Below are 22,480 nucleotides of genomic sequence, written 5' to 3' on the forward strand. Positions count from 1 at the left end.
CTGCGGGGTGGGGGTGGGGTCCCCGGGGGAGATTTGGGAGCTTGGCCAGGGTTGGAAGCGAGGGTGTGGGTGGGGGTGACTGTGGTGGGGGGTGTAAGTCTTCGGAATCGTCTTTAGTTAACCCCTTACGAACCGAGGCAGGCTAGTTACGGGGACCGGTTTTGGGGAGCTAGAGGAATCTCTCCTAATCTGGCAAGAGGAGGACATCCCACACCAGGGACACCCCCAACACTAAGGTCCTGTGCCTGCTCCCACATAGGCGTGCGCACAAACACCCACACACTCATCAAGCGTCTTAAAGCGGAATATAAACTCCACTCGGACACTCACAATTGAATAAGCCACACTTTAGGGTTTAAAATGCACTGCCTCTGGGGACTCCATGTGGGACATTGTGTTTCTGTGCCCCACATTCATTTCCCCACTAAAGCACACTCTCCAGCTCGGGGAGGTGTGGGTGTGGCCTCCACCTACTCCACCACGAGATAAATGTTAACGCAAGCTTCTTGCTGCCACCCCCTGCGGGGGTGTTATGCACACTTACAGGAGTGCACGCAGGCGGCCAGTGCACAGGCTTGGAGCCCCACAAGGACGCACGTTTGCTTTAGTTTCCCAGTTTACTTTTATAATTTAGAATATCCGAGTTAAAACGCACACCCGGCGGTGAGCAGCTCTGAGCCCCGCAGCGCGCCGCACAGTATGCACGTGGGGCGCATCTGCGTGTGCGCACACGCGGGAGTCGTGGTCCCAGTGCGGCCTCTTGTCGCTGCGCTGGTGGCGACCCTTGCGGTGCTTGGCAGGCTTCGGGAGAGGCACATGAAGGATTTCATTGAGTGTGAAGACAGAGAGCAGAGACAGAAAGCAGAAGGAGGCGGCTGCAGCCTTTGTAGTCGCGGAGGAATGCGGAAATGTTGAAGCACTATGTCAAACTTTTTTGAAATGGGGTCAAGTCACATTCAGCCAGCGTGGGAAAGCAACAACAACAACAAAAAAAAAGTGGAGGAGAGGGGGGGAAAAGGCACTGTTGCTCCCGTTTCTCTCCGCCGGAGCCGACCGTCCGGCGAGCGAGGGGGGAGAGCCAGGGCGGGCGGTGCGGGGCCGGGCCGGGGCAGCGGGCGCAGCTCCCTGCGGGGGTGGGACGTCCGCGACGCTGCCTTAGCTGCTGAGCCTCCGGTTGGACTGGGGCGGGAGGGGGATGCCGGAGGGGCGGGCTGCGCAGCCGGCGGCTGCTACTCGGCTACCTGTGTGGCCCTAGGCCTGGCTCAGACCCCCGTGCAGGCTCTGGAGGGCTCGGTCCTTGGCTCCCCCAGGATTTGCCTTAACCTTTTTAAGGAGTTTTGAATGGAGTGAGTGTGAGGGGCTCTGCGCTCGCTACGGTCTCCAGCACACCGTGGGGATCGCGCCATTTGTTTCTTTAATTCCTGGCAGAAGGCGAGCGGGCCAGCGGTTGCGGGGCAGGTAATTCCGAGGTGTCCTGGGAATTCCAGACACGCGGCCGGCGTGGCTAAGGTCCGGCCGAGGCCGCGGCGGCCATGGGTTGGAAGCTCCCTAGGTCCTGGATTGCAACTGAATGGGGAGGGAAAGTGTGCCCCTACCCTACCCCTCCACCCCCGCACTTTGTTGTGCAGAGGGCTGGGGGGGGGGGCGGCGAAGAGCGTTTGGCTTTTTATGAGACCAGGCCTTAAGCCGAAAGAGGAATGGAGCTGCCACCTCTGCTGCTTAAGATCCAGAAGATCTGGGAAAGATCCAGGGAGTGGGAAAAGGTTCGCGAGTCGTGGCCCCAAGGGCGCAGCCCCTTCTCTCTCACCCCCGACGCTTGGCATTTACTCCTTCCACCCCCAGCCTTTTTAAGACGAGGTTGAGTTTTGATGAGGTTGAAAATTAGTTGAGAATTTTCAGGGCGAGACACGGTTATGCTACCTTCCTCCCGAAGTTATTCTTTAAGGAGATGACAAACTAAAGTGCGACGAATACCCCTTTCTCCCACCCTTATGGCCCCGTGGGCGCTCCCACTCTTATGGTCCCGTGGGCGACTCCCCCCTCCAGGGCCCCACCGTTTCTCCACTCCCGAGTAGCGGGAGCCCCAGCCCTCCCCGACCTCATGGGTTTCCACCAGGGAGGTCCTCCGAGTCGGAGGAAGAATTCCGTTTCCAATCCAGACTTCTTTACCCCAAGAAGACCATTTGTGTGTGCAAGTCGTTTTTAAATGTCTCCTCGTAGAAAAACTGAAAGTAGAAAGAAAGGAAGCAATTTCCTAGCAGATGTCTGACCACCCCTTCTCGCACACTCCCAGCATCGGGTTACAGGGTCCTGGGAGCCCCCACCCACATTCTGCAGCCCCACGCGGGTGGACCCACAGTGCCTCCACAGCAGCTTGTGCACAATCCCTGAAAGCCCCACGGCACCCCGGGAGCCCCTCTCCCTGCACGTCCAGGCCCGGGGAGGCGGGGTGGGTAGCAGTGCAACACAATGATGTAGGGATAAATATTAAGCCGTGACATTGACGTGCCCGGCACCTCCCCTCCCCCGCGCTCCCGGCACACTCTGGGCTGCTCGGCACGCCCCCTCCCGTTCCACTGCGTCCCGCGCCGCGCGCTCATCCCCGAGGGGCCCCTGCAACCTCTCCGCGCGAAGACGGCTCCAGCACTGCAGGGAAAGAAAAGTAACTTCGCTTTTCTCGGAGGAACCAGGAAGGATTAAGCAGCCTGGGAGAGGGCAGGAGCGCGCGGAGGGTAGCGATGGGGGCTTTATGAAATAGGAGGGAGGGGAGTCTACGGGAACCCGGAGGAAGGCGCCTGGGATGTCTGATTGCACTTTTTCTTGTCCTCCCGTCTCTTCTTTTAGGTGGAAGGATTGTGGACTGAGACGCGCTGGGGCAGAGACTATGTAATCGCTTCGGTGTCTGTGCAGAGGACTGCGCTTCGGGGAGGGAAGAGGAGGGATCGGCTCGCTCCTTGGCGACTCGGCAGGCGGAGTTTCGCTGCGGCACCGGGGTTGCGCCCGCCCGCGGGGAGGTCGCTCCATCCAGCCCCAGCGGCCGCGAGAATCCGAGCGCCGGAGCGCGGTAGTCGGCGGGGGCGAGGAAGAGCGAGACCAAGCTCCGGCGCGCGAGGGAGCGGGCCGGGGAGTCCGGGAAGAGGCGAGCGGCGGCCGCGAGCGAGCCGAGCGCGCCCCCCGCCCGCCCCAGCGGTGCCGCGCCGGGCGGCGTCCGGGCGGCATGGAGAAGGACGGCCTGAGCCGCGCGGACCAGCAGTACGAGTGCGTGGCGGAGATCGGGGAGGGCGCCTATGGGAAGGTGTTCAAGGCCCGGGACCTGAAGAACGGAGGCCGTTTCGTGGCGCTGAAGCGCGTGCGGGTGCAGACGGGCGAGGAGGGCATGCCTCTCTCTACCATCCGCGAGGTGGCGGTGCTGAGGCACCTGGAGACCTTCGAGCACCCCAACGTGGTCAGGTGAGCAGGGGAGCGGCGCCCGCGCCGTCGGAGGCCGCGCGTGCCCGGGGAGGGCCGGGGATCCTTGGGGCCCGGGGGCGGCTGGGGAGGCATGGCCCGTTGCCCTTACAGAGTGAGAGTAAGTTTTGTCGACAGAGCCGCGAGCCAGAGCCGGCGACCTTGCCAGACAGCGAGTAGAAAGACGAGTCAGGAAATGTGACCTGCGCAGGCTTCCCCGCCGCTTTGCAGATTCTGTGTTTGCTCCCTGCTGCGCCTGAAAGGGGGTACAGGAAGTTGGGTGCTTTTTAGGGAACGAGCCAACCTGAGACGTGCCCTGTGGGCCCCCGCATATTTTCCCTGGCCATTGGGGAATTTTTGAGAGGCTGAGAATAAGAGAAGTGGCAGGATGCGGTGAAAATTAGTAGGATGAGAACTTTCCTCGTGGAGCCTAGTATAAATAAAGTTTTTTTAAAAAGTAGCAACTTAAGAATATTATTGCCAGTCACGTCCAGTTTTTCTTACTGAAGTTATATAATGATAAATAAGTGTCAAACAGAGTGGCCTAAAAAATTTCTTCCACGAATATATTGCTTATTTGTGTGTATTACTTTATGTCTCTAGGCCAGCATGGCCTTTAGACTGCTTCTTTTAAGTGGTGATGTGTGAATCTAAGATGTGGAATCTTTAGATTCTAAACGTTCTGCTTTTGCTTTTTCTGGAGGGGATGTGGAAAGTGGATGGGGAGACAGCATTTCTTAAAGCCTCTCCTGTGTGGTAACCAATAATTAAAGTGTGTGTGACTAGGATAATGGTGTTTTCTTAGTGATCCTGGAATTTCCCCATTGTGTGGTTGACATTGTGTGGTGTGTCATGCTTTTCTTTTCTAAACAGATATGCGTAGTTTTAAGTAGGAAAGGAATGCACAGAAACGTCTACAAATTCGAGTGTGATTTTACCTATCTCAACTCTTAAGATAGAGTGTTTGAAAAAGTAAGTCTTAGGGTGTTCTTCCTGTCCTCTCATCTGTTTGGGGATTCTGTTCAACAAACACATGCCTACTGTGCACGCTGTAGATGAAATTATGTAAATAAGCACAACTAAATATTTTTATAAAAACTCAAACAATTTAAGATTAGTCATCAAAGTCAAGAGACCCAAGACTGACCTTTGAAATACCAAGACCTACAGAGACTCAGGGAGCCCACTTGTCTACCAAATCTTCCTGGGAGGTTTTGACTTGTCTCCCCGTATCCTGTGTGATTGTGTGGTGCTTTGTTCCCAACACAGTTAGACTAAGGCTGGAAGGCTGCAAAGAATCATAAATACATAAATAAGGCAGTAAATGGCTATGAAAATAGGACCCCATTATACCTCTGCTTTAGCCAGTAAAAGAGAGGGGGCGAAGGATAATGTGGCCAGGAGAATGCGTGTTTTAAGGAAGATGGGATTATACATAACACCAATAGATTACTTTTTGTGCGTGTTTTCTTTGTTGAAAACCAAGAAAAACTCTTCCTGTGTCTCTGTGACATTGGAGGGAAAAGGGGAGAGTACGTTTTGTCCCTGTAACTTAGTTATCTTCCTGGAGGAATCACCTAGGTGCTTCCCAGAAGATAAATTCCACTCTTGGAATTTTAGGATCCAAGTTCTTGTTTTATTTTGTCTGTTGCCTGTGGAGTGTGTCCAATTAAGGACCATTACATGTAAGTAAATAAAATCCTGTCCTCCCAAGCGAGAGGTGTTACAGCGGTGCCCTGTGTAACACTGTCTTTTACAAAGCGCTGTCCCTGTAACAGGATGGGTTTTGCCACTGTGTTGGTAGATTTGGGCTAATCCTCTTGAAATTGGTTTGTCTTTAAAGATTTCTAACTGACTCATGAGTTGGATTCTGTACTGAGAAATTTCAGGAGACTACTTATAAATTCAAGACGAAGTTACCTAAAGGTTTTTAAAAACCTTATTTTTACAGATTAAGAATGGTGATGATGGTGCCTACCTCTTAGGAGTTGCGAGGAAAAGCTGAGATAGTGTATGTGAGAGCACTTTGTAAATTTAAAAATGCTTCAGATGTCCAAGTATTATTTGTTTTCATGCTGATTAGTGGATCCCTCGCCTCGAAACAAGTTCCCAGTAAAGCATCATTTCCCTTGACCTTTCCTATAGAACAAATCTTACTCAAACCCAGACATACAGGCTCTGGAACCCAGAAACTGCTTGGATGTAATGGTCAGAAAAGGCCACCAGTCATAGGCCATGAAATTCAGTGACACTTGAGGTCATCTTCATGAGCTCCATATCTCTGTTCCATTTTGTTTCCTTCCTCTTCCTTCTCTTCTGCCTCTGCCTTGGGGCAATCACTGGTCCCCATAACTTGCTTAACTAGACTAGGAATTCAAGATTTTGAAGGTTGCTAATATTGTTCAGGCAGGGTCAGAAATCAAGGACAGGTGACAGTAATTTTTTTCTTTCCAAGGGAGAGTTGTCAAAGTTGGACCCTCCCCCCCCACACCTGTGACTTGTTGGTGCCCGACAGGACCCGGTGTTAACAATGCTATGGCTGGTTTTGTAAAGGCTTCTTAAAAGGACAGATGTCTTTGTAAGTGCCTTCAAGTCATAGGTAAGTGATCATAATTATAGGCCCTTCCCACAGGTAGTTAAGCCTCTAAGCTTGAAGGAGCATAATAAACATATTAGTTTTTTCAAAAGTTTAAGATTTAATTTTGGTGGATTTGCCAGAAAGGCTGACTTGTTACCGCTGGCACTAGCACTGCCTTTCTGCACAGGGGTAACTACTTGAAATTCTTGTTTACCTGTGCTTGATGTATCCCAGGCCTGGGCTTGATCTGCCAGTCAGTGTCTAGGATGTAAATTTACTCTTATTTTCTAGCCGGTGATCCCGAATCCTAGAGCCTTTGCCAGAATCCGACTTCTGTGAACCTGTGTTGGAGCTTCACGCTCCACAAAGGACTCCTCTGTTTTACCTTCTGAACTCAGTCTAGATATGGTAGATAAAATAGTAATATGTTCTGTCAGCAGTCTGTTGATTCACCAAATATGTAATGATTGCTTATTATGTACCAGACACTGCTGGAAACTGGGGATTCATCAGTGAACAAATCAGAAAAAGTCTCCATACTTTTAGAACTTACTTCGTAACAGGTTGTTCTTTTTTCTCTTTAAAAATTCACTTGTCTTTATTTCACGTGGGCTTGTTGTGCTGTATTTAGCCTCACTAGTTGTATAGAGCAGCTAATATTTATGATAATTTGGTTACCAGGAATTTGCTGATTGAGTAACTAAGATAACCAAAACACTAATCAGAATCAACTGCTTTTTGAAGCATTAGGAAGAGACATACAAATAGATGTCTCCAAGATGATATCGACATGGAACTAATAGATATGAACATTTGGGCTCCATGTATTCAAGAAGGATTACTGTTTAAAAACCATGGTGTTAGGTGCTGAGAAAGATACTTGGGTAAATCACACCTACTTCCCTCAAGGAATTCCCCCCATGTTTGAAGGAATAAGATGATCACCAAACCCCCTGAGACGTGACAGTGTTGTGTCATTACAAAGATACTGGTAAGCACTACCAGCATTGTCCCCAGGGATTAAATTTGTGTAATTCAAATCAAGTACTGGTTCAGAAATTAAAACTAAGGGCATTTCAGTGGATAAACTTATGATATCTAAATATGTTAAATTCTTACTGTTGGCATATTTAATCACTGCTTTAAGAAAAAACAACAGAAAAATCCATGTAGCTGAGTATTATTATTCAAGGTGAATTTTCCAATCTTTTTAAAGAGCTCGGTAACGTATAGCATTAAAGGAAAATAATAATTTTCTCTAGGAAAACCGAATCATTAACAGGGTAGAAGAAACATGGCATATTATGTGATGTAGCATAAAGCGGAATCCTGGGGTGGGGTAGTTCATGGGAATCCTTCTGAATAAAACTGTTACTTTGTGGGTGAGTAACATGTCTCTTAGGGCTTGTTTTAGTGAAAGCAGGAAAAGTGGGTTTAATTTTCTTTTTTTAAGTTTCAGTGTGTTAGAAGTATGTTTGGCCCTTCATTCTCTAAGAGTCCCTTGAAAAGTTTACAATTTTGTCAAGCTTCTTTAAGAAATGAGCATTTTCACAGTTATGTTCTGGCCATTCCTTGTTCCTGCTGAAGGACTTGGTAATGCTGAATTGTTGGCATTGCACTTGTACCCTTTTTATGGAACTGTTACCACCCTGGAATTATTAGAATTTCTCTATTAAGGAGGAAATGGCTTATAGAAGGGAAACTTCTATAAACTTGAATATCTCTTGATGTATTTCCCTATGTTTAAGATATGGACGAGTGAATATCTGTGAAAACAGACTCCATGTTAAAAGTAAATTATCTGTTTTTTTTTTTTTAATGTCTCACTATTAATGGTTCCTTAGGAATGTTCTTTCAGATTGAAACCCTTAATAGTTATATTGTGTCATCGTAAATTCATGGGCATTAGAGTTGGAAAGACTTTGGAAGTCTTTCAGCCCTTTTATGTTATAAAGAAATTTCAGAGGTCAAGCAACTTGTCTGTCGTGCCATTTTTAAGTTGTTGACTTGGTCTAAAATCTGAGTAGCGATTTTTTTAAAAAAATTCTTTTTGTTTGATGGAAGATGTTAAACAAATGAGTACATTTCTAGTTTGGAAAAAATGAACTATATGTGGACAAAGGTGCTGGTTTGCCAGGAATAAATGACATATCAATTCAGGAAATTCCTGAATTCTGTGGTGTGCCCTGCTGAAGTCTATCTGTAAAAAGTGTGATGATTATCCATTAAATCCTGCCTTTAAAGACTTTGAGTAATAACTATGATCATATAAACAGTCTTAGTTAAAAAATAATATAGGTTAATACTTAAGTAATAATAGAGAATTCATTTTAGACAAAACAGTAGGAAAAATCAAAATGCTTGTCTGATGAATGAACTGTTTAATAATGTGGCTCTGGTATCTACTACCCATATAATGAAATAAACATTATAATACTTGAAAATTAGGCAGCATAACAACCTCTAGTAAGCAAATATGGTACTAATGCTTCTTGAAGAACTAACCAGACTACTGCTGTATTTGTCAGGAGGTTCTGATGAGCTTGTCTTCCTAGGAAGGAAATTGTGGCTTCTTGGTGTAATAGAACGTGGCAGAAACAAAATCTGGGTGCAGGAGGTTTGGTAATAGGACAAGGTAGTATGCTTAGTGTTGGGCTTTGTCGAAGGGCCAAGAGGCACCACTGGGTGGGTACTGGTGGCGGTTGGTAACAAGCATGCCTATATAAAGGTCACTGTGTGATGAGCTGTAGATGCTAAGTCTGGTGGGGCGGGTAGGTCAGCAATCAGAGGGAGGAGTTTTATAAGGGACACCAAGCAGTTGTTCTGAATATCACCAATTTGCTGCCATACTTGATTTCATTTTACCATCTGCACATGCAGCTCTCCACCGAGAGGTAAAGTAAAAGCACCTTACGGCACGTGGCAGCAATCTGTGTGCGTGGGCGGCAGTAGCCTGGTGGTCCCTGTGGGCTAGGGTAATTATTAAACATTTAGTAGTTTAACCAAATTTGAGCGACTGTTGGCTTTGTCATTTAAGTAGCCATTTTATTTTTAATTCTTATAATCTGGTCTTCCTAAAAGATTTTAATGCAGTAGAACTAGAATCACAGTATATGGATTTCTGAATTGGAAGGGGTCTTCCATATAACCTAGTCTAACCCCACCTTTGGTCTGTGTAGGAATTGTTTTGTAAATGTGTGAAACAATCATCTCACTTTTAGTCAACTGTTTTATTCCACCGTTAACGTGCGTTGTAGATAGAAATTGAGGATGGCCAAGGTTCAGGTGGAGGTTGATAGCCAGTGTTCGCAGGACAGGACGGCTAGTGGTCATTGCGTATCAGAACACGCTCCCTTGGGAGGTAAAAAGTATTTTCGGTTTAATAATTTAATGTTTTTTCTGACTTGAGTACAGGATTATATCTTTTATATCTATAGATAACACAATATCTGTAACTTATTAGTTGCCCGGTGTATATTTTCTGAATGAAGTAGAGTAAATTAAATTACATACCCCTGAGGTGAGAACTTTTCATCCTTTTAGAGCTGCATACAGCGTTAGCAAGTGCCTCCAGCTAAACACTGGGAAATTATTGGGTTATTAACTGCAGTGCATCTGCACACCAAGACTATTTAGTAAGAACTTTCAAATACTTACATCCATTTTTAAATTATACAAATACCCATTTTTTGGTCTTTAGTACTCGCTCTGCCTTTGGAAGGATTTTCTTGTGTTCTTGCTATGCATTTGCCACGTGTATCCTACATGCATACAGACGACTTCATTTTCCCTGAATTTGTTCCTTGCCGTCCATCTCTGCAACTTTCATTGGGGCCGATTTCAGAATGTGCACTCAGTGGCCTTCCTCGTACTACTGTTTCTACCTGTAGAAATGCTACCCATCCTTCAGAGCCAAAGCCTTAATGCCACCCTTTTTGTGTGTGGTCTACTCCTTAACACCTACATTTGGATAAAATTTGTTTCCTTCGAACCCTGACATCTTTGGACCTCCTTTGTGACACTCTGTAAATGTTTACCCCTTTATATTATTATGTCTGTTATATAAGATAGAATATTAATCTTCCCCCAACCACCCTCTTCTGATCCTCTACCTTTCCACACCCTAGTTGTAAGCTCCTTAAGGCAGAGAGTATCTTGTGGTCGTGTCCACTTGCATCCTATATCCAGTGGAAATAAAATGAATAAATGAACAAGTGAATAAAATAATGGAAAAGAGGCTTAGTTATTAAGGAGGGGACCAAATGGATTATTTCTGTCACATGAATGTTAATACCGAGGAGTGTCAAATAAAAAGGGAAAGTGGACCTATATGTAGGAGTATGCTTATTTGGTTTCATGGGAATAATAAAAAAATACTGAAAAGAGAACATTTCATTTTTGTTTTACTCCAGTCTATATAGCTTATATTGAAGTGAGTTTCAAAATTTAAGTAATTCCCATCATTAACTGTACAGTCTTGGATTTGATTTATACTGTATTGATAACATGAACATTAGGAAATGTGCACACATTCAGTAAAAGTTGAAAATGATTTGAACATTTTTAAATATAAGAATGGAAGTTACATTTTAATCAATTGCTTGAATTATTTTGGTTTTTTTGCCCCACTAATTTTAATATTGTTGGCATTCCTTACTGGAAAAACTCAGGAGGAGCTAAATTAAGCAAAACTTTCCTAATAGTTTCTAGAAGAATATCAAGATTTGGAATTCTGTTAAAACTTAGTCTCCCACTCCATTTCATAATTTGTGTACAGAGAATTTGGATTCCACCTTGACAAACTGGTAGGTTTAGTTAAGAAGTATTCCTCCAGCCGACCTAACTCCAGTTCCTCAAGACCCACGTGGTTGGTGTGTTTGCGTGTGTATGCGTGCGCATGTGTGCATGTCCGGGACAGTTGAATGCAAGATCCCTGAAAGAAGGAACTGTGTTTTCTTCTTCCTTTTGCTGTATCCCAAGCGTTTAGCATGATGCCTGGCATCTTGTGGCCCAGAATAAATATTTGTGAACGAATGAACGAATATGTACCATCTAGGAATTTAGATTTGATTTTTTTTTTAGTCAGAATTGGGTAATAATGTCTGAAGGCATATGTGAGATTGATAGCATTCAACAAGTATTTATTGGTTATCTGTTCTATTCAACATTTTATTCAATATGATTAACCTACGTCTTGAAATATTTACCCAAAAAGTGATACTAGATCTGGAAGCTGTTTTATAATGGAGTGTAGCTGAAACCAGTTGATCATTGTTAAGGCTGTAGAAGTTCATTGTACTGTTCTCTCTTCATTTGTATATGTTTGAAATTTTTCATCATCATAAGCTTTAAAAATGTTCCTAGTCAGTAGAATAGTGGTCAGAATACTTTGCTTCTATTTTGACTTCCTCCACTTACTAGCTGAGTGACCTAGAGTAAGTTCCATATGTCTCTTCGGTATGGGTTTCCCACCATAAAATTAGGAATTATTACTGTTCTTTTGACCTTAGAGAGTTCCTGTGATCAGATGAAGTTGTGAATATGAAGATCAAATGTTATGCAGCTAGAAGGTGTTATTAACAGAACGAATTCCTGCCCTCAAGAAGTTTGTAATTTTGTGGAGGAAACCAACATGTACACAGATCTCTGTATGGCACGTTGGGAGGATGGACTTTCATTTTTTCACTCCACGGGGTGAAAGTATGAATGGAGCTAGTTACTTCTGAAATGACATGCATTGGATTTATAGTAATTATAGTAAAATGCAGTCTTTAATCTGGGTATTGGTAGTTGGTGTCAAGTTTACCCAATGCTGTATCATTTTCATTAATGGATTATTGTAGGAGGATCTGAGGAGAAAGTGCTCCTGGAAACACACTGTCAAAACTGATTTCTGTTGTATTTCACTATTCAAATTAAGGAGAAGTTGAATTCTTTGCTTGTTCTCTCTCTCATAAAGATTTTATTTTTAAGTAATCTGTATACCCAACGTGGGGCTCGAAGTCACAACCCCAAGATCAAGAGTTGCATGCTCTTCCGACTGAGTCAGCCAGGTGCCCTTTTCTCTCTCTCTTTTTAAATTTCAAATCTCAAGATTATTCCTTTTTATGTCCCCTATTGGCATTTTTTTTAAGATTTATTTATTTGAGAGAGAGCGTGGGGGGAGGGGCAGAGCAAGAGAGAGAATCTAAGCAGACTCCCTGCTGAGTGCGGATCTGTTGTGGGGCTCCATCTCACAACCCTGAGATCATGATCCCAAGCCAAGAGTCAGTCACTTAACTGACTGAGTTACTCATGTGCCAGTCAGGTCTTTTAGAGATTTATTTATTTATTTGAGAGAGAGAGAGAGAGAGCAGGGATGGGGGGAGGGACAGAGGAGTTGGAGAGAGACTATCAAGTAGACTCCCCACTGAGCATGGAGCCCAGGTCGGGGCTCGATCTCACAACCCTGAGACCACGATCTGAGTGGAAATTAAGAGTCAAACACTCAATCGACTGAGCCACCCAGGCGCCCCCATTTTTAAAATTTCTTAGTGGAAACCAGGGAACTATCTGAGTGGTTTCAAGTTTTTAGATAATGTCGTCTACATTCCAATCTTATAGAATCACTTACGGAAGTTATTAAGTAGCCTTGGGTAAAAATGGGGTGTTTTCTTACTGAGCCATGAGACAGATTGAAAGATTGGGCTAGAAGGGACTCCTAGTGCTAATCATGAATGTATTTATGAAGTGTATTTAAGTGTATTTAAATGTGTATATATATTAAATGAAGTGTATTTAAATTATGGAAGTCCCCTTAAACAACTGGGAAGGAAAGCATCCTTTCTTTGAAATAACGCACTTTTTACACATTAAGACACAGATGAAAAGTTGTGACATCCTGCTAGTCATTACAAATTATTTTTAAGCCCGTGGGATTTAATCAGTGGTAATTAGACTAGAAATTGAGGTGGTTGATGCCAGTTGGGTTCTCAGCTAAACCGGTTAGTATTGCAAAGAGAAAAACTCTGTTTCAGAGGCATTACTGTCTATCCTTTAACTGTCAGCTAACTCAGAATGATGGGATTCATCTAAAGGAGAACCATGTAAGAGCATAGCATGGTTGAGGGGTGCCTGGGTGGCTCAGTCGGTTAAGTATCTGCCTTCCACTCAGGTCACGAATCCTGGGTCCTGGGGTTGGGACCCTGCTCAGTGGGGAGCCTGCTTCTCCCGCTCCCTGTGCCCTTCCCCTCACCACTTGTGTTCTCGCACACTGGGCTCTCCCTCTCTCTCTCTCTCTTTCTCAAATAAATAAATAATCTTTAAAAAAAAAAAAAAAAGAGCATGGTCGACTCAGTGGTACCAATTCTGAATCCTAGAAAAACAGGACTTTTGAAATTAGTTAAGAGTAGCATCATTGTTTATGAAAAATGGTAGTTTTATCCCCACCTTGGCTGATAAAGTTGAGAGGTGAATCCATCATTAGGCAAATAGAGAACAGTCTGGAGCTGTAGCTTGTGATCTGAAAGGGCCACACACTTTCACGGAGATGAACAAAGACGAGGTAGAGGTGAGAGATACAGTGAGGTGAGGCTGTAATACGGTGATAGAACCTGGATAGCTTATGTAAATCTGAAATTTCTTAGACTTCAAAATCTAAAACCTAGTGATCTGAAAGGAGATGAGAATTCTGGCAAGTTTAGGAAGGCCTCAACCAGTACTTGTTGAAAAAGTAAACTCCTTATCGTTCTTTAATTCCATAAGAATAACATGGAATTTTATTTCCTGATGGCTTTTTCTTGGGAACTTTATTTTCACCATCTTCACATTGTCCTTTGTGCCTAGCGCTCAGATACTTGTGCAAGTGACGCATGGAGTAACGTAGAACATATGCTTCCTGTTAGAACGTAAGCTTCATCTGGGCAGGAATTTTTGTCGGTTTTGTTCACTGCTTTATTCCCGATATCTAGAACAGTGCCTGGCACATAGTTCAGTAAATGCCTCTTGAAGGACCAGCTGAACGAATAGTTGAACTGTGACCGAAGATTACTCTTTTTACAGTAGTTTTATTGACAATAAAAATGTAAATACCAAAATTTAGTAGATATGTTATTTTCTATTCATTCATTAGTATTGCGCTTAAAACTCTTAAGGGTTTTATAGTCTTTAATAATTATAGTAGTAAATTAGATTCTGACTTAGGAAGTAGGAGTTATTTAATAATTTAATGGTTAGCAAGTAGATTGGACACTAAGCTATATCCCCTCTAAGCTAATTCTTCCACTATGTTTTCATTAGTTATGAGTTATAATCTTAAATAAAAATATTAAGTGATATCTTAAATGGTTCTATCATTTGTAGCAGAATTGACTTAGATGTTTTGGTGGAAATTTTAAGACGTGGTTGCAGATTCTCTGGGTTATGAAGTTTTATAAAAAGGGTTGGTACACACTGTCCTAAAGAGTTTGACGTAAGCTGTCAAGCCTTTGTATAAGTGGCTATAGCGGTCCTTGCAAGTGGTGAAGCCCGGGTGGCCAGTCCCAGTGTGAACCTCGCCCCAGTACTCCCATTTATGCTCCCATTACAAGCACCTTCGTTCTCTGCTTAAGTCAGTTGATTGTGATCATGTAAGGAATCTGACATTACTTAGTCATGACCAGCTGTAAAGAGTAACAGTGATAGTGATAAGAAGAAGAGGGAGGAGGACGGAGGTGAAGGTGGGGGGAGGGCAAGGAAGGAAAGGAAGAAAAAAAGTAAGGAAAAGAAGAAGGAGGCATGGAATGGAATGGAAGAGTATCAGGTATGTTGCTGGGAGTCGTTACTAAAGTAGAATATGAGGCGACTTGTTTGCAGTTTTTTATTTAAAATAATTACAATTTTCTGTTCATTGTTCTGGATATTATTGCTATGTGGTAAATTGGCCCAAAGTTGAGGGGCTTAAAACAATCATTTTCTGATGCTCAAAGATTCAGTGGGTGGAAGTCTGACGGAGCACAGCGAGAATGGTATGTTTCTGCTTCATGACGTCTGAAAGCTTGAAGTGGGGATAAAAGAGCAGCTAGGGGTTTTATTCAGCTGGGGATGTCTTTACCCTCAAATCTGTTGTTTCCTATGGGCTGGATGATTTAGGATAGGACCTGAGCTGGGACTGTAGTCCCACCTTACCTCTCCATGTGGTCTGGGGTCCCTCTCAGCATCAAGGCTTCAGAGTAGTTGGACTTAGATGGTGGCTCATGGCTCCAAAAGCCAGTCAGTGTTCCTAGGAACAGGCAGTGTCATTTCTGCCACATTCTGTTGGTTACAAGTGAGTTCAAAGCTTTATAGATACAAGGGGATAGGACATATATTATCTCTTAAAGAATTTGTGTCTTCCCCCCTCTCTCTCTCTCTCTTTTTTTTTTTTTTTGTAATCATGATATTAGTACTTGGTGATTTGTACAGAAGGATTTATGATAAAAAAGCAAGACTCCTGCCCCAATTATCCGCATTTCCAGTACTCAGATACAACTTCTTCTAACTCTGTTTTTGGTGCTTCTGGTAGTTCCATCTGTTAATCTAGATAAAATGCTATGCTCTATTTCTTGATATTTAAACTTCAGATACCTATTGACTTCTTGCTCTGAAAGATGAGGATTTAGCTCATTAATACTACTGTTCATATCCTTCACCTTTTGTTAGATTGATCTATCTTTATTTCATATAATAAGATAATATGCTTTTGTTCTTTTATTTTTGACAATATCTCTTGATTCTCCATTTAATAAGAGAAGGGTATTTTATCCCCCTATCCTTTATACTCCTTTTAACACTATAACTTTTACCATCTACTTTGTTAAAGTTTTTAAACATTTACATTGTGTTCTGCAACCACAACTGTAGGTCCAGTGTTACTAACTCTGTGAGGTCAGAGGAGTCTTTCTTAAATACAGACATCTAGATTCTCATTTCTTACTTTGCATCACTTTTTAAAAATTGTACTCTATTGTAGTGTACTTCTTATTTAGACCAGAATGTTTTTATACTGTTTTGTTTTTCCTGGAGTTTACAATTGCCTTTCTATTTTTTCATGCACTGTTTGCCTTTATCACAGCCTCAACTTCTTTTTTTTTTTTCCAAACACTTTATCCTACTACCCATTTCTGTTGAATTGCCCATTTCCTGACATTTCTCTGAAGTTTTGGTTTACTCTGGACTGATTATTTACTGGGCCTGATGAACAGTTCTCTTCCTGAGACTTTTTCACTGCTCCTTGGGTTGAGCCACTTAATTCCTGCATCCTCGCCTTTCCTCTTTAGTGGTTCACACCCTTGTTTTGCTAGTATATGTTTGCACGTAACTTCCTAAGAAATTCTGTATGGAAGATAAGCTTTCTGAATCGTCACCAATTTGGAAACATTTTTATTGTTCCTCACATTTGATTATAATTTGACTGTTTTTAGAAGTTTTGGATGAAAAATTTTACCACTGAACTTGAAAGCCATTGTTCTCTCTCTGTTCAGTGTTGCCAATGAGAAATTATCTGCCAAGACGATTTTCTAATTAGTTTTTAGTAACTTTTCTGTCTGGAAACCACTACGATGTGTTCTTCAGAAATATGTGTCTATGTGTGGTGCTTTTTAAATTAAATTTTCTGGGGGTGCCTGGGTGGCACAGTTGGTTGAGTGTTGGGCTCTTGGTTTTGGCTCTGGTCATGGTCTCAGGGTCATAGGATCAAAGCCTGCATTGGGGTCCATGCTCAGTGGGGAGTCTGCTTGGGATTCTCTCTCCCTCTCCCTCTGCCCCTCCCACTGTGCTTTCTCTCTAAGATGAATAAATACTCAAAAATAAAAAAATTAATTAATTAATTAAATTTGCTGGGTGTACTGTGAGATCTGTGTGCAGATTTGTTTCATTTTACTTTTAAAAATTACTTCTTTATTTATTCTATTCTTTCTCTCTGAGGTTCTCCTGTGAGTCAGATAATTGATCTTTCATTTGGGACCTTGAAGTCTCTTAAAGTTCAGTTGTACAGATTGGATCTCCATGTGTGTCTTGCCTTCTTTTCCTCTCTTTGTAACTATTCTGTTTGCTTTGGTTTTGTTGTGCTCTATATTCTAAAGAAATCTTCTCTCTTATTTTACCAACTGTCTATTGAATTTACTCTGGGCAATTATATTTTAACCTCAAAGTATCTTTTTCTGTTGTTGTTCTCAGCCTGCTTTTTCTTTTTCTTTTCTTTTTTTTTTTTAAACATTTTATTATGGTTTTATGGGTGTAATATGTCCTTGAATAGCTCTAAATGTTTAAAAACTTCTCCATATTATCTTTGTTTTAGTAAATGTGTAGTGTTTAACTTTGTTTTCCTATTGCTGGATTCTTTCAATGCCTGGTGATGTTTGGATATCCTTTGCTTTTTTTAAAAAATCAAGTTTATTGAGATGTAGTTCATATGTAGTAAAAGGCGTCCATTTTAAGAGTGTATTTTTTATGAGTCCTGACAAATTTATATGCCCACATAACCACTGTCAAAATCAAGATCTAAAACAATTCCATTATCCTAAAAGTTCCCTCAGGACACTTCGCAGTCAGTCTCCTCCCCCTACCTGGACCCCTGGCAACTGCTAAACTTCTTTCTGTCATTACAGATTATATTCGTCCTTTCTAGAGTTCTGTATACATGGTATCAAACAGCACTGTGTTCTTTTGTGTCTAGCTTTCATCACTAATTTTGAAATTCTTTCATGTTTACTGTATCAGTAGTTCATTCTTTCCCAGTACGTGACTTTGCCACAATTTGTATATCCATCCACATGTTGATGGTTATTTGTGTTGCTTCCAGTTTGGGGCTATTATGAATAATGCTTCTATAAACATTCATATACAGGTCTTTGTGTTCATACCACATATGCATTCTTTTCATTTACATACATACCTAGATGTGGTTTGCTGGCTTGTATGGCAAATGTGTGTTTAACTTTTAAAGAAACTGCCGAACTTTTCCAAACTGGTTGTACCATTTTACATTTCCACCAGCAATGTGTGACGATTTCATTCAATTTGCATTCTGTTCAACACTTGTAACCGTTCTATATTAGGTGTGAACTGATATTACATTGTGGTTTTAATTTGCATTTACCTAATGACTAATGTTGTTGAACATCTTTTCATTTGCTTATTGGCGAGTCTCTTACCTTCCTTTGGGAAATATCTATTCAAATATTTGACCATTATTTAAAATTGGGTTATCTTATTGTGTTGTGAAAGTTATTTATATATTCTGGAAAAGTCTTTGTCAGGTAAATTTTTGCAGATGTATTCTCCAGGCATATGTCTTACTTTTTTCTTTTTCTTTCTTTCTTTTTTTTTTTTTAATGATGTCACTCAAACAGAAGATTTTAATGTTTTCTAAAGTCTGACTTACCATTTTTTTCTCTGATGGTTTGTCCTTCTTTTATATCCCATCTAAGAAATCTTTGCTTACCCCAAAGGCACATACATTTTTTTTCTTATGTTTTCTTCTAGAATTTTACAGATTTTGCTGTTATGTTAAGTCTGTGATATATTCAAGTTAAATCTTTGTGTGTGGCTTGAGGTAAGAGTTCATTTTTCTCCTTGTATAGATACCCAACTGTCCTAGGACCATTTGTTGAAAAGTCTGTGCTTTCTTAAATTTGGATTACATTGGCAACTTTGTAAAAAAATCAATTGACCATGTACATTTGGGTCTATTTCTAGACTCTGTTCTGTTCCATTGATTTATATACCCGTCTTTTTGCCACTGCCATGATGTTTTATTTACTGTAGTTTTATCGTAGTCTTGAAATTAGGTAGTGTAAGTTTTCCAACTTTGTTCTTCTTTTTTAAAATTGTTTTTTGTAATTCTGCCTTTTGCAATTTTGCTAAGAATTTTTACATCTGTGTTTATGAAGGATATTGTTCTGTAATTTTCTTTTTTCATAATGTGTCAGATTTTGGTTTTGAGGCAATGCTGGCCTTATAAAATGAGTCGATAAGTGTTTACAGCTCCTCTGAAAGATTTTCTGTAGATTAACATTAATTCTTATAGCTTTAATAGAATTTACAGGGAAGTTGTCTGGGCATAGTATTTCATTATGGGAAGGTTTTAACTACAATTTCTATTTGCTTAATGGACATCAGTCTGATGTAGGTAGAATTACTTTTTATAATTTGTATTTTTCAAGATATTTGTGTTTTTCATGTAGGCTTTTGAGTTTATTGATATAGATTCTTTAGTCTTGTCTGTAGACTCTATAGTGATGACCCCTCTTTCATTCTTGATATTGGTAATTTGTAGGTTCCCCCCCTTTTTTTTTCCTTAACCATACAGGTAGAATTTTGGCAGTTTTATTGATGATAAATCAGTTTTTGGTTTCATTAATTTCCTTTATCATTTGTCTCTTGTCTAGTTTATATTTACTTTTATTTTTATTTCCTCTTCCTACTTACTTTGGGCTTAATTTGTTCTTTTAGCTTCTTAAAATAGAAGCTTAGCTCATTGATTTTAGAATTTTCTTTTCTAATGTAAGCATTTATGTTATTTTATTCTCCTCCCATAGATTTTGATATATTTTGGTTCCATTTTCATTCAGTTCAAAATACTTTATTTTGGTGATTCTTCTTTGACCCATGGGTTACTTAGATTTGTGTTCTTTAATTTCCAAACACATGCAGGATTTTTCAAATTCCTTTATGTCTAAAATTCTCTTGTGACAAGAGAACAACTCTATATGATTTTAATCCTTTTTCAATTTATTAAGACTTCTTTTGGTCCATGTAGTTTATCTGGGTACATTTTATATTCGATTCTTTTTAAAATATTTTACATTTCCCCCCTCACTATGTTTACATTTTCCTTTAGGTCTTTTAACATATTTATAATATTTACAATAATTGCTTTGATGTCTTTGGTATTTCATAATCTCGGTCTTTTCTGGGTCTCTTTCTGTTCACCGAATTTTCTCCTGGTAATGAGCTACATTTTCCTCTATGTCTGCATGTTTAATTCTTTTTTATTGGATGCCAAACATTATGAATGTTAGTTACATTGTTGATTGCTGGATTTTGTTCTATTCCTTTAAAGGTGTTGGACTTTGTTCTGACGGATAGCAAAGTTAACTTGGGGTTCAGTTTGATCTTTTAAGGCTTATTTTTAGTTTTTAGTTTTTGTTTTTGTTCGTTTTATGGGGAGGGGATCTAGTAGTGCAGGCTTTACTTTAGGGCTAGTGTAGGCCCACTAGTAAGGCATTAGGCTTTTGTAGTCTGTTCTTCTCAGGCTGATGGGAACAAACTAAAAAGATTTCTTGCCCTTTGTGAGCTCTAGGAATCATTCAGTTTACAATTTCCTAGTCGTTTATCTTTCCTCAGAAACAGTTTTTGCCTGGTCTTGTGCATTTCCACGTGTGCAGGTTGATATTCAGGAAAGGACTCAATAGATTTCCCCCCCCCCCGCCCCCGTAGATTTCTGAAGCTCTTTTTCTAGGTGGCTTTTTGTTCAGTACTCTGTCTTAACACATTTTAGTCACCTCAGCCTCCTTGTCTTCTTAGCTTCTTGATATCTTCCTACTCAGCTCAGTGATACTAGAGTCCTCACTTTGGGTTCCTTCTCCCTGTGCCTGTGGTCTGGAAATTGCCTCCACACAGAAAGCCGCCAGGGCAGTTTAGGCCTTCCCTCTCTCAGGGATCATCATTCTATACCACCTGGAGTCTAGTATCTGAAAACAGTTGTTTTATATATTTGTCCAGTTCCTAGTTGTTTGTGACCGTTAAGTCTGAACCTTCTTGCTCTCTTACTGCCTTGTATATCCATTAGATTTTTTAAATAAAAACTGGGTAGCTAGTATGGCTGTTAAATAAGACTTTTTCCTCCCTGCTAGATCTTTTTTTTTTTTTTTAGATTTTATTCATTTATTAGAGAGAGAGAGCGCAAGCGGGGGGAGGAGCAGAGGGAGAGGGAGAGGGAGAAGCAGACTTCCCACTGAGCAGGGAGCCCGATACGGGGCTCAGTCCCGGAATTCTGAGATCATGACCCGAGCTGAAGGCAGACACCTAATCGACTGAGCCACCCAGGTGCCCCAAGATCTCATTTCTGAGTGGAAATTCTGGGTGGCTCATTTGGAGTAGGGATGGAGTATCTTTTATCATGCTCAGTTGGTGTAGGGGTGAGAGTATCTTTTATTAGGCTTTACTTTTGAGTGAATGGGAAAATTGGCTGTCAGGATGAGGAAGAACCCCCAAATGCTGTATTAAGAAGGGTTTTATCCCAATGTCCTCCGTATGGGGATGACAGTGGGGATGCTGACCGGGGCCGTTACCGGGTACAGACCTTCCTTCAGTTGCCTCCCCTGCTTGGGCTGCATTTCTCTCTCCCTTTCTCCATCACACCTGCTGGCTCATCCAGCTCCTGCTTCCTCCACAGTGCCCTCATAGCTTGTTTTAGGGCGCTGGCCTTCCCTTCAGTAAAAATATTTGAGCATGCCCCTGATGCTCACTGACTTAGAAAAATTATGTCTGTATACAGATATATATATATATTAAAACACACAAAAGCGATGATTTTGAAATGAAGGAATAAAAAAAAAAGCCTATAATTAAAAGGTATTTTCTTAATATGGTTCCTGAATTACATGTTCACCAATCTAGAGACCACTGTCTTTTTGGTGACTTTCTCTGTCATTTTCCTCCATCAACTTGCTTCTATTTATTTTCAGTCATCCAGAAAATCTACTAAATTGTCAATTTTTTGATGGCATCTTTCTTTACTTACGGGTTTTATTTCTTTTTCTTTGGTAGTATATTGAGAAAGACTGGACGCAAATGTTTACAGTGGGTCTGCCATTTTTTTTGTTGTTCTTTTTTTTTAGAGAGGGAATGGGGAGGGACAGAGGGAGAGAGAGAATCTTAAGCAGGCTCCACGCCCAGCACAGAGTCCTAGGCAGGGCTTGATCCCCCAACCCTGAGATGGTGACCTGAGCCGAAATCAAGAGTTGGATGCTTAGCGGACTGACCCAACCAGACACCCCGCATCTGCCATTTTGAAGTGGAAGTCCCATCTGATCTATTTCTTAAAACTTTAAATAATTAAAATGTCCTTATTTCTTGCAGTTTCAGTTTTGGTTTACCGAGTGGGAGCAGAAGGGTGTCGCTAAAGGTAGTGGCCTGAGAATTGCTTATAACCTGCAGGAGGTTTTATTTATGCAACAGTCTTCACATTTGGATAGATCGATAGTAGTGTGACTCAAGAAAGTAGCCTGCACATTTCACTGGGAGCAAAAAAGTTGAAGAACACATTTTCTGGAGACATATGGAAATCATGTGAGATAGACTTTTCCCCCATTTCTGTGACATTCCTTAATTTTGCGGACAGTCTAATCATCTGGAAAAGAGCCGTATATATAGAAAGAACATTGTCACTGTCTTCCTGTTGCCTGTTGCACCTGGTGGTCTACAATCATGGTCATTCTTGGTTTCCATACTGTC

At 41.7% G+C, this 22,480-nt stretch overlaps 1 protein-coding gene across 1 annotated transcript in view; it reads left to right on the top strand.

The window, feature by feature from the left end:
- The first annotated feature begins 3,187 nt into the window (after positions 1-3,187).
- The window catches only part of CDK6 (cyclin dependent kinase 6), a 228,384-nt gene continuing 209,091 nt past the window's right edge, over positions 3,188-22,480 (top strand). Inside the window, exon 1 of the mRNA XM_040644275.1 lies at positions 3,188-3,450. Within this exon, the coding sequence (XP_040500209.1) occupies positions 3,218-3,450 (233 nt within the window). The 5' untranslated portion in view covers positions 3,188-3,217. The remainder of the gene's footprint in view (positions 3,451-22,480) is intronic.

Source organism: Ursus maritimus, unplaced genomic scaffold, assembly GCF_017311325.1.
Source record: "Ursus maritimus isolate PB19 unplaced genomic scaffold, ASM1731132v1 scaffold_3, whole genome shotgun sequence".
In the NCBI taxonomy this organism is placed as follows: domain Eukaryota; kingdom Metazoa; phylum Chordata; class Mammalia; order Carnivora; family Ursidae; genus Ursus; species Ursus maritimus.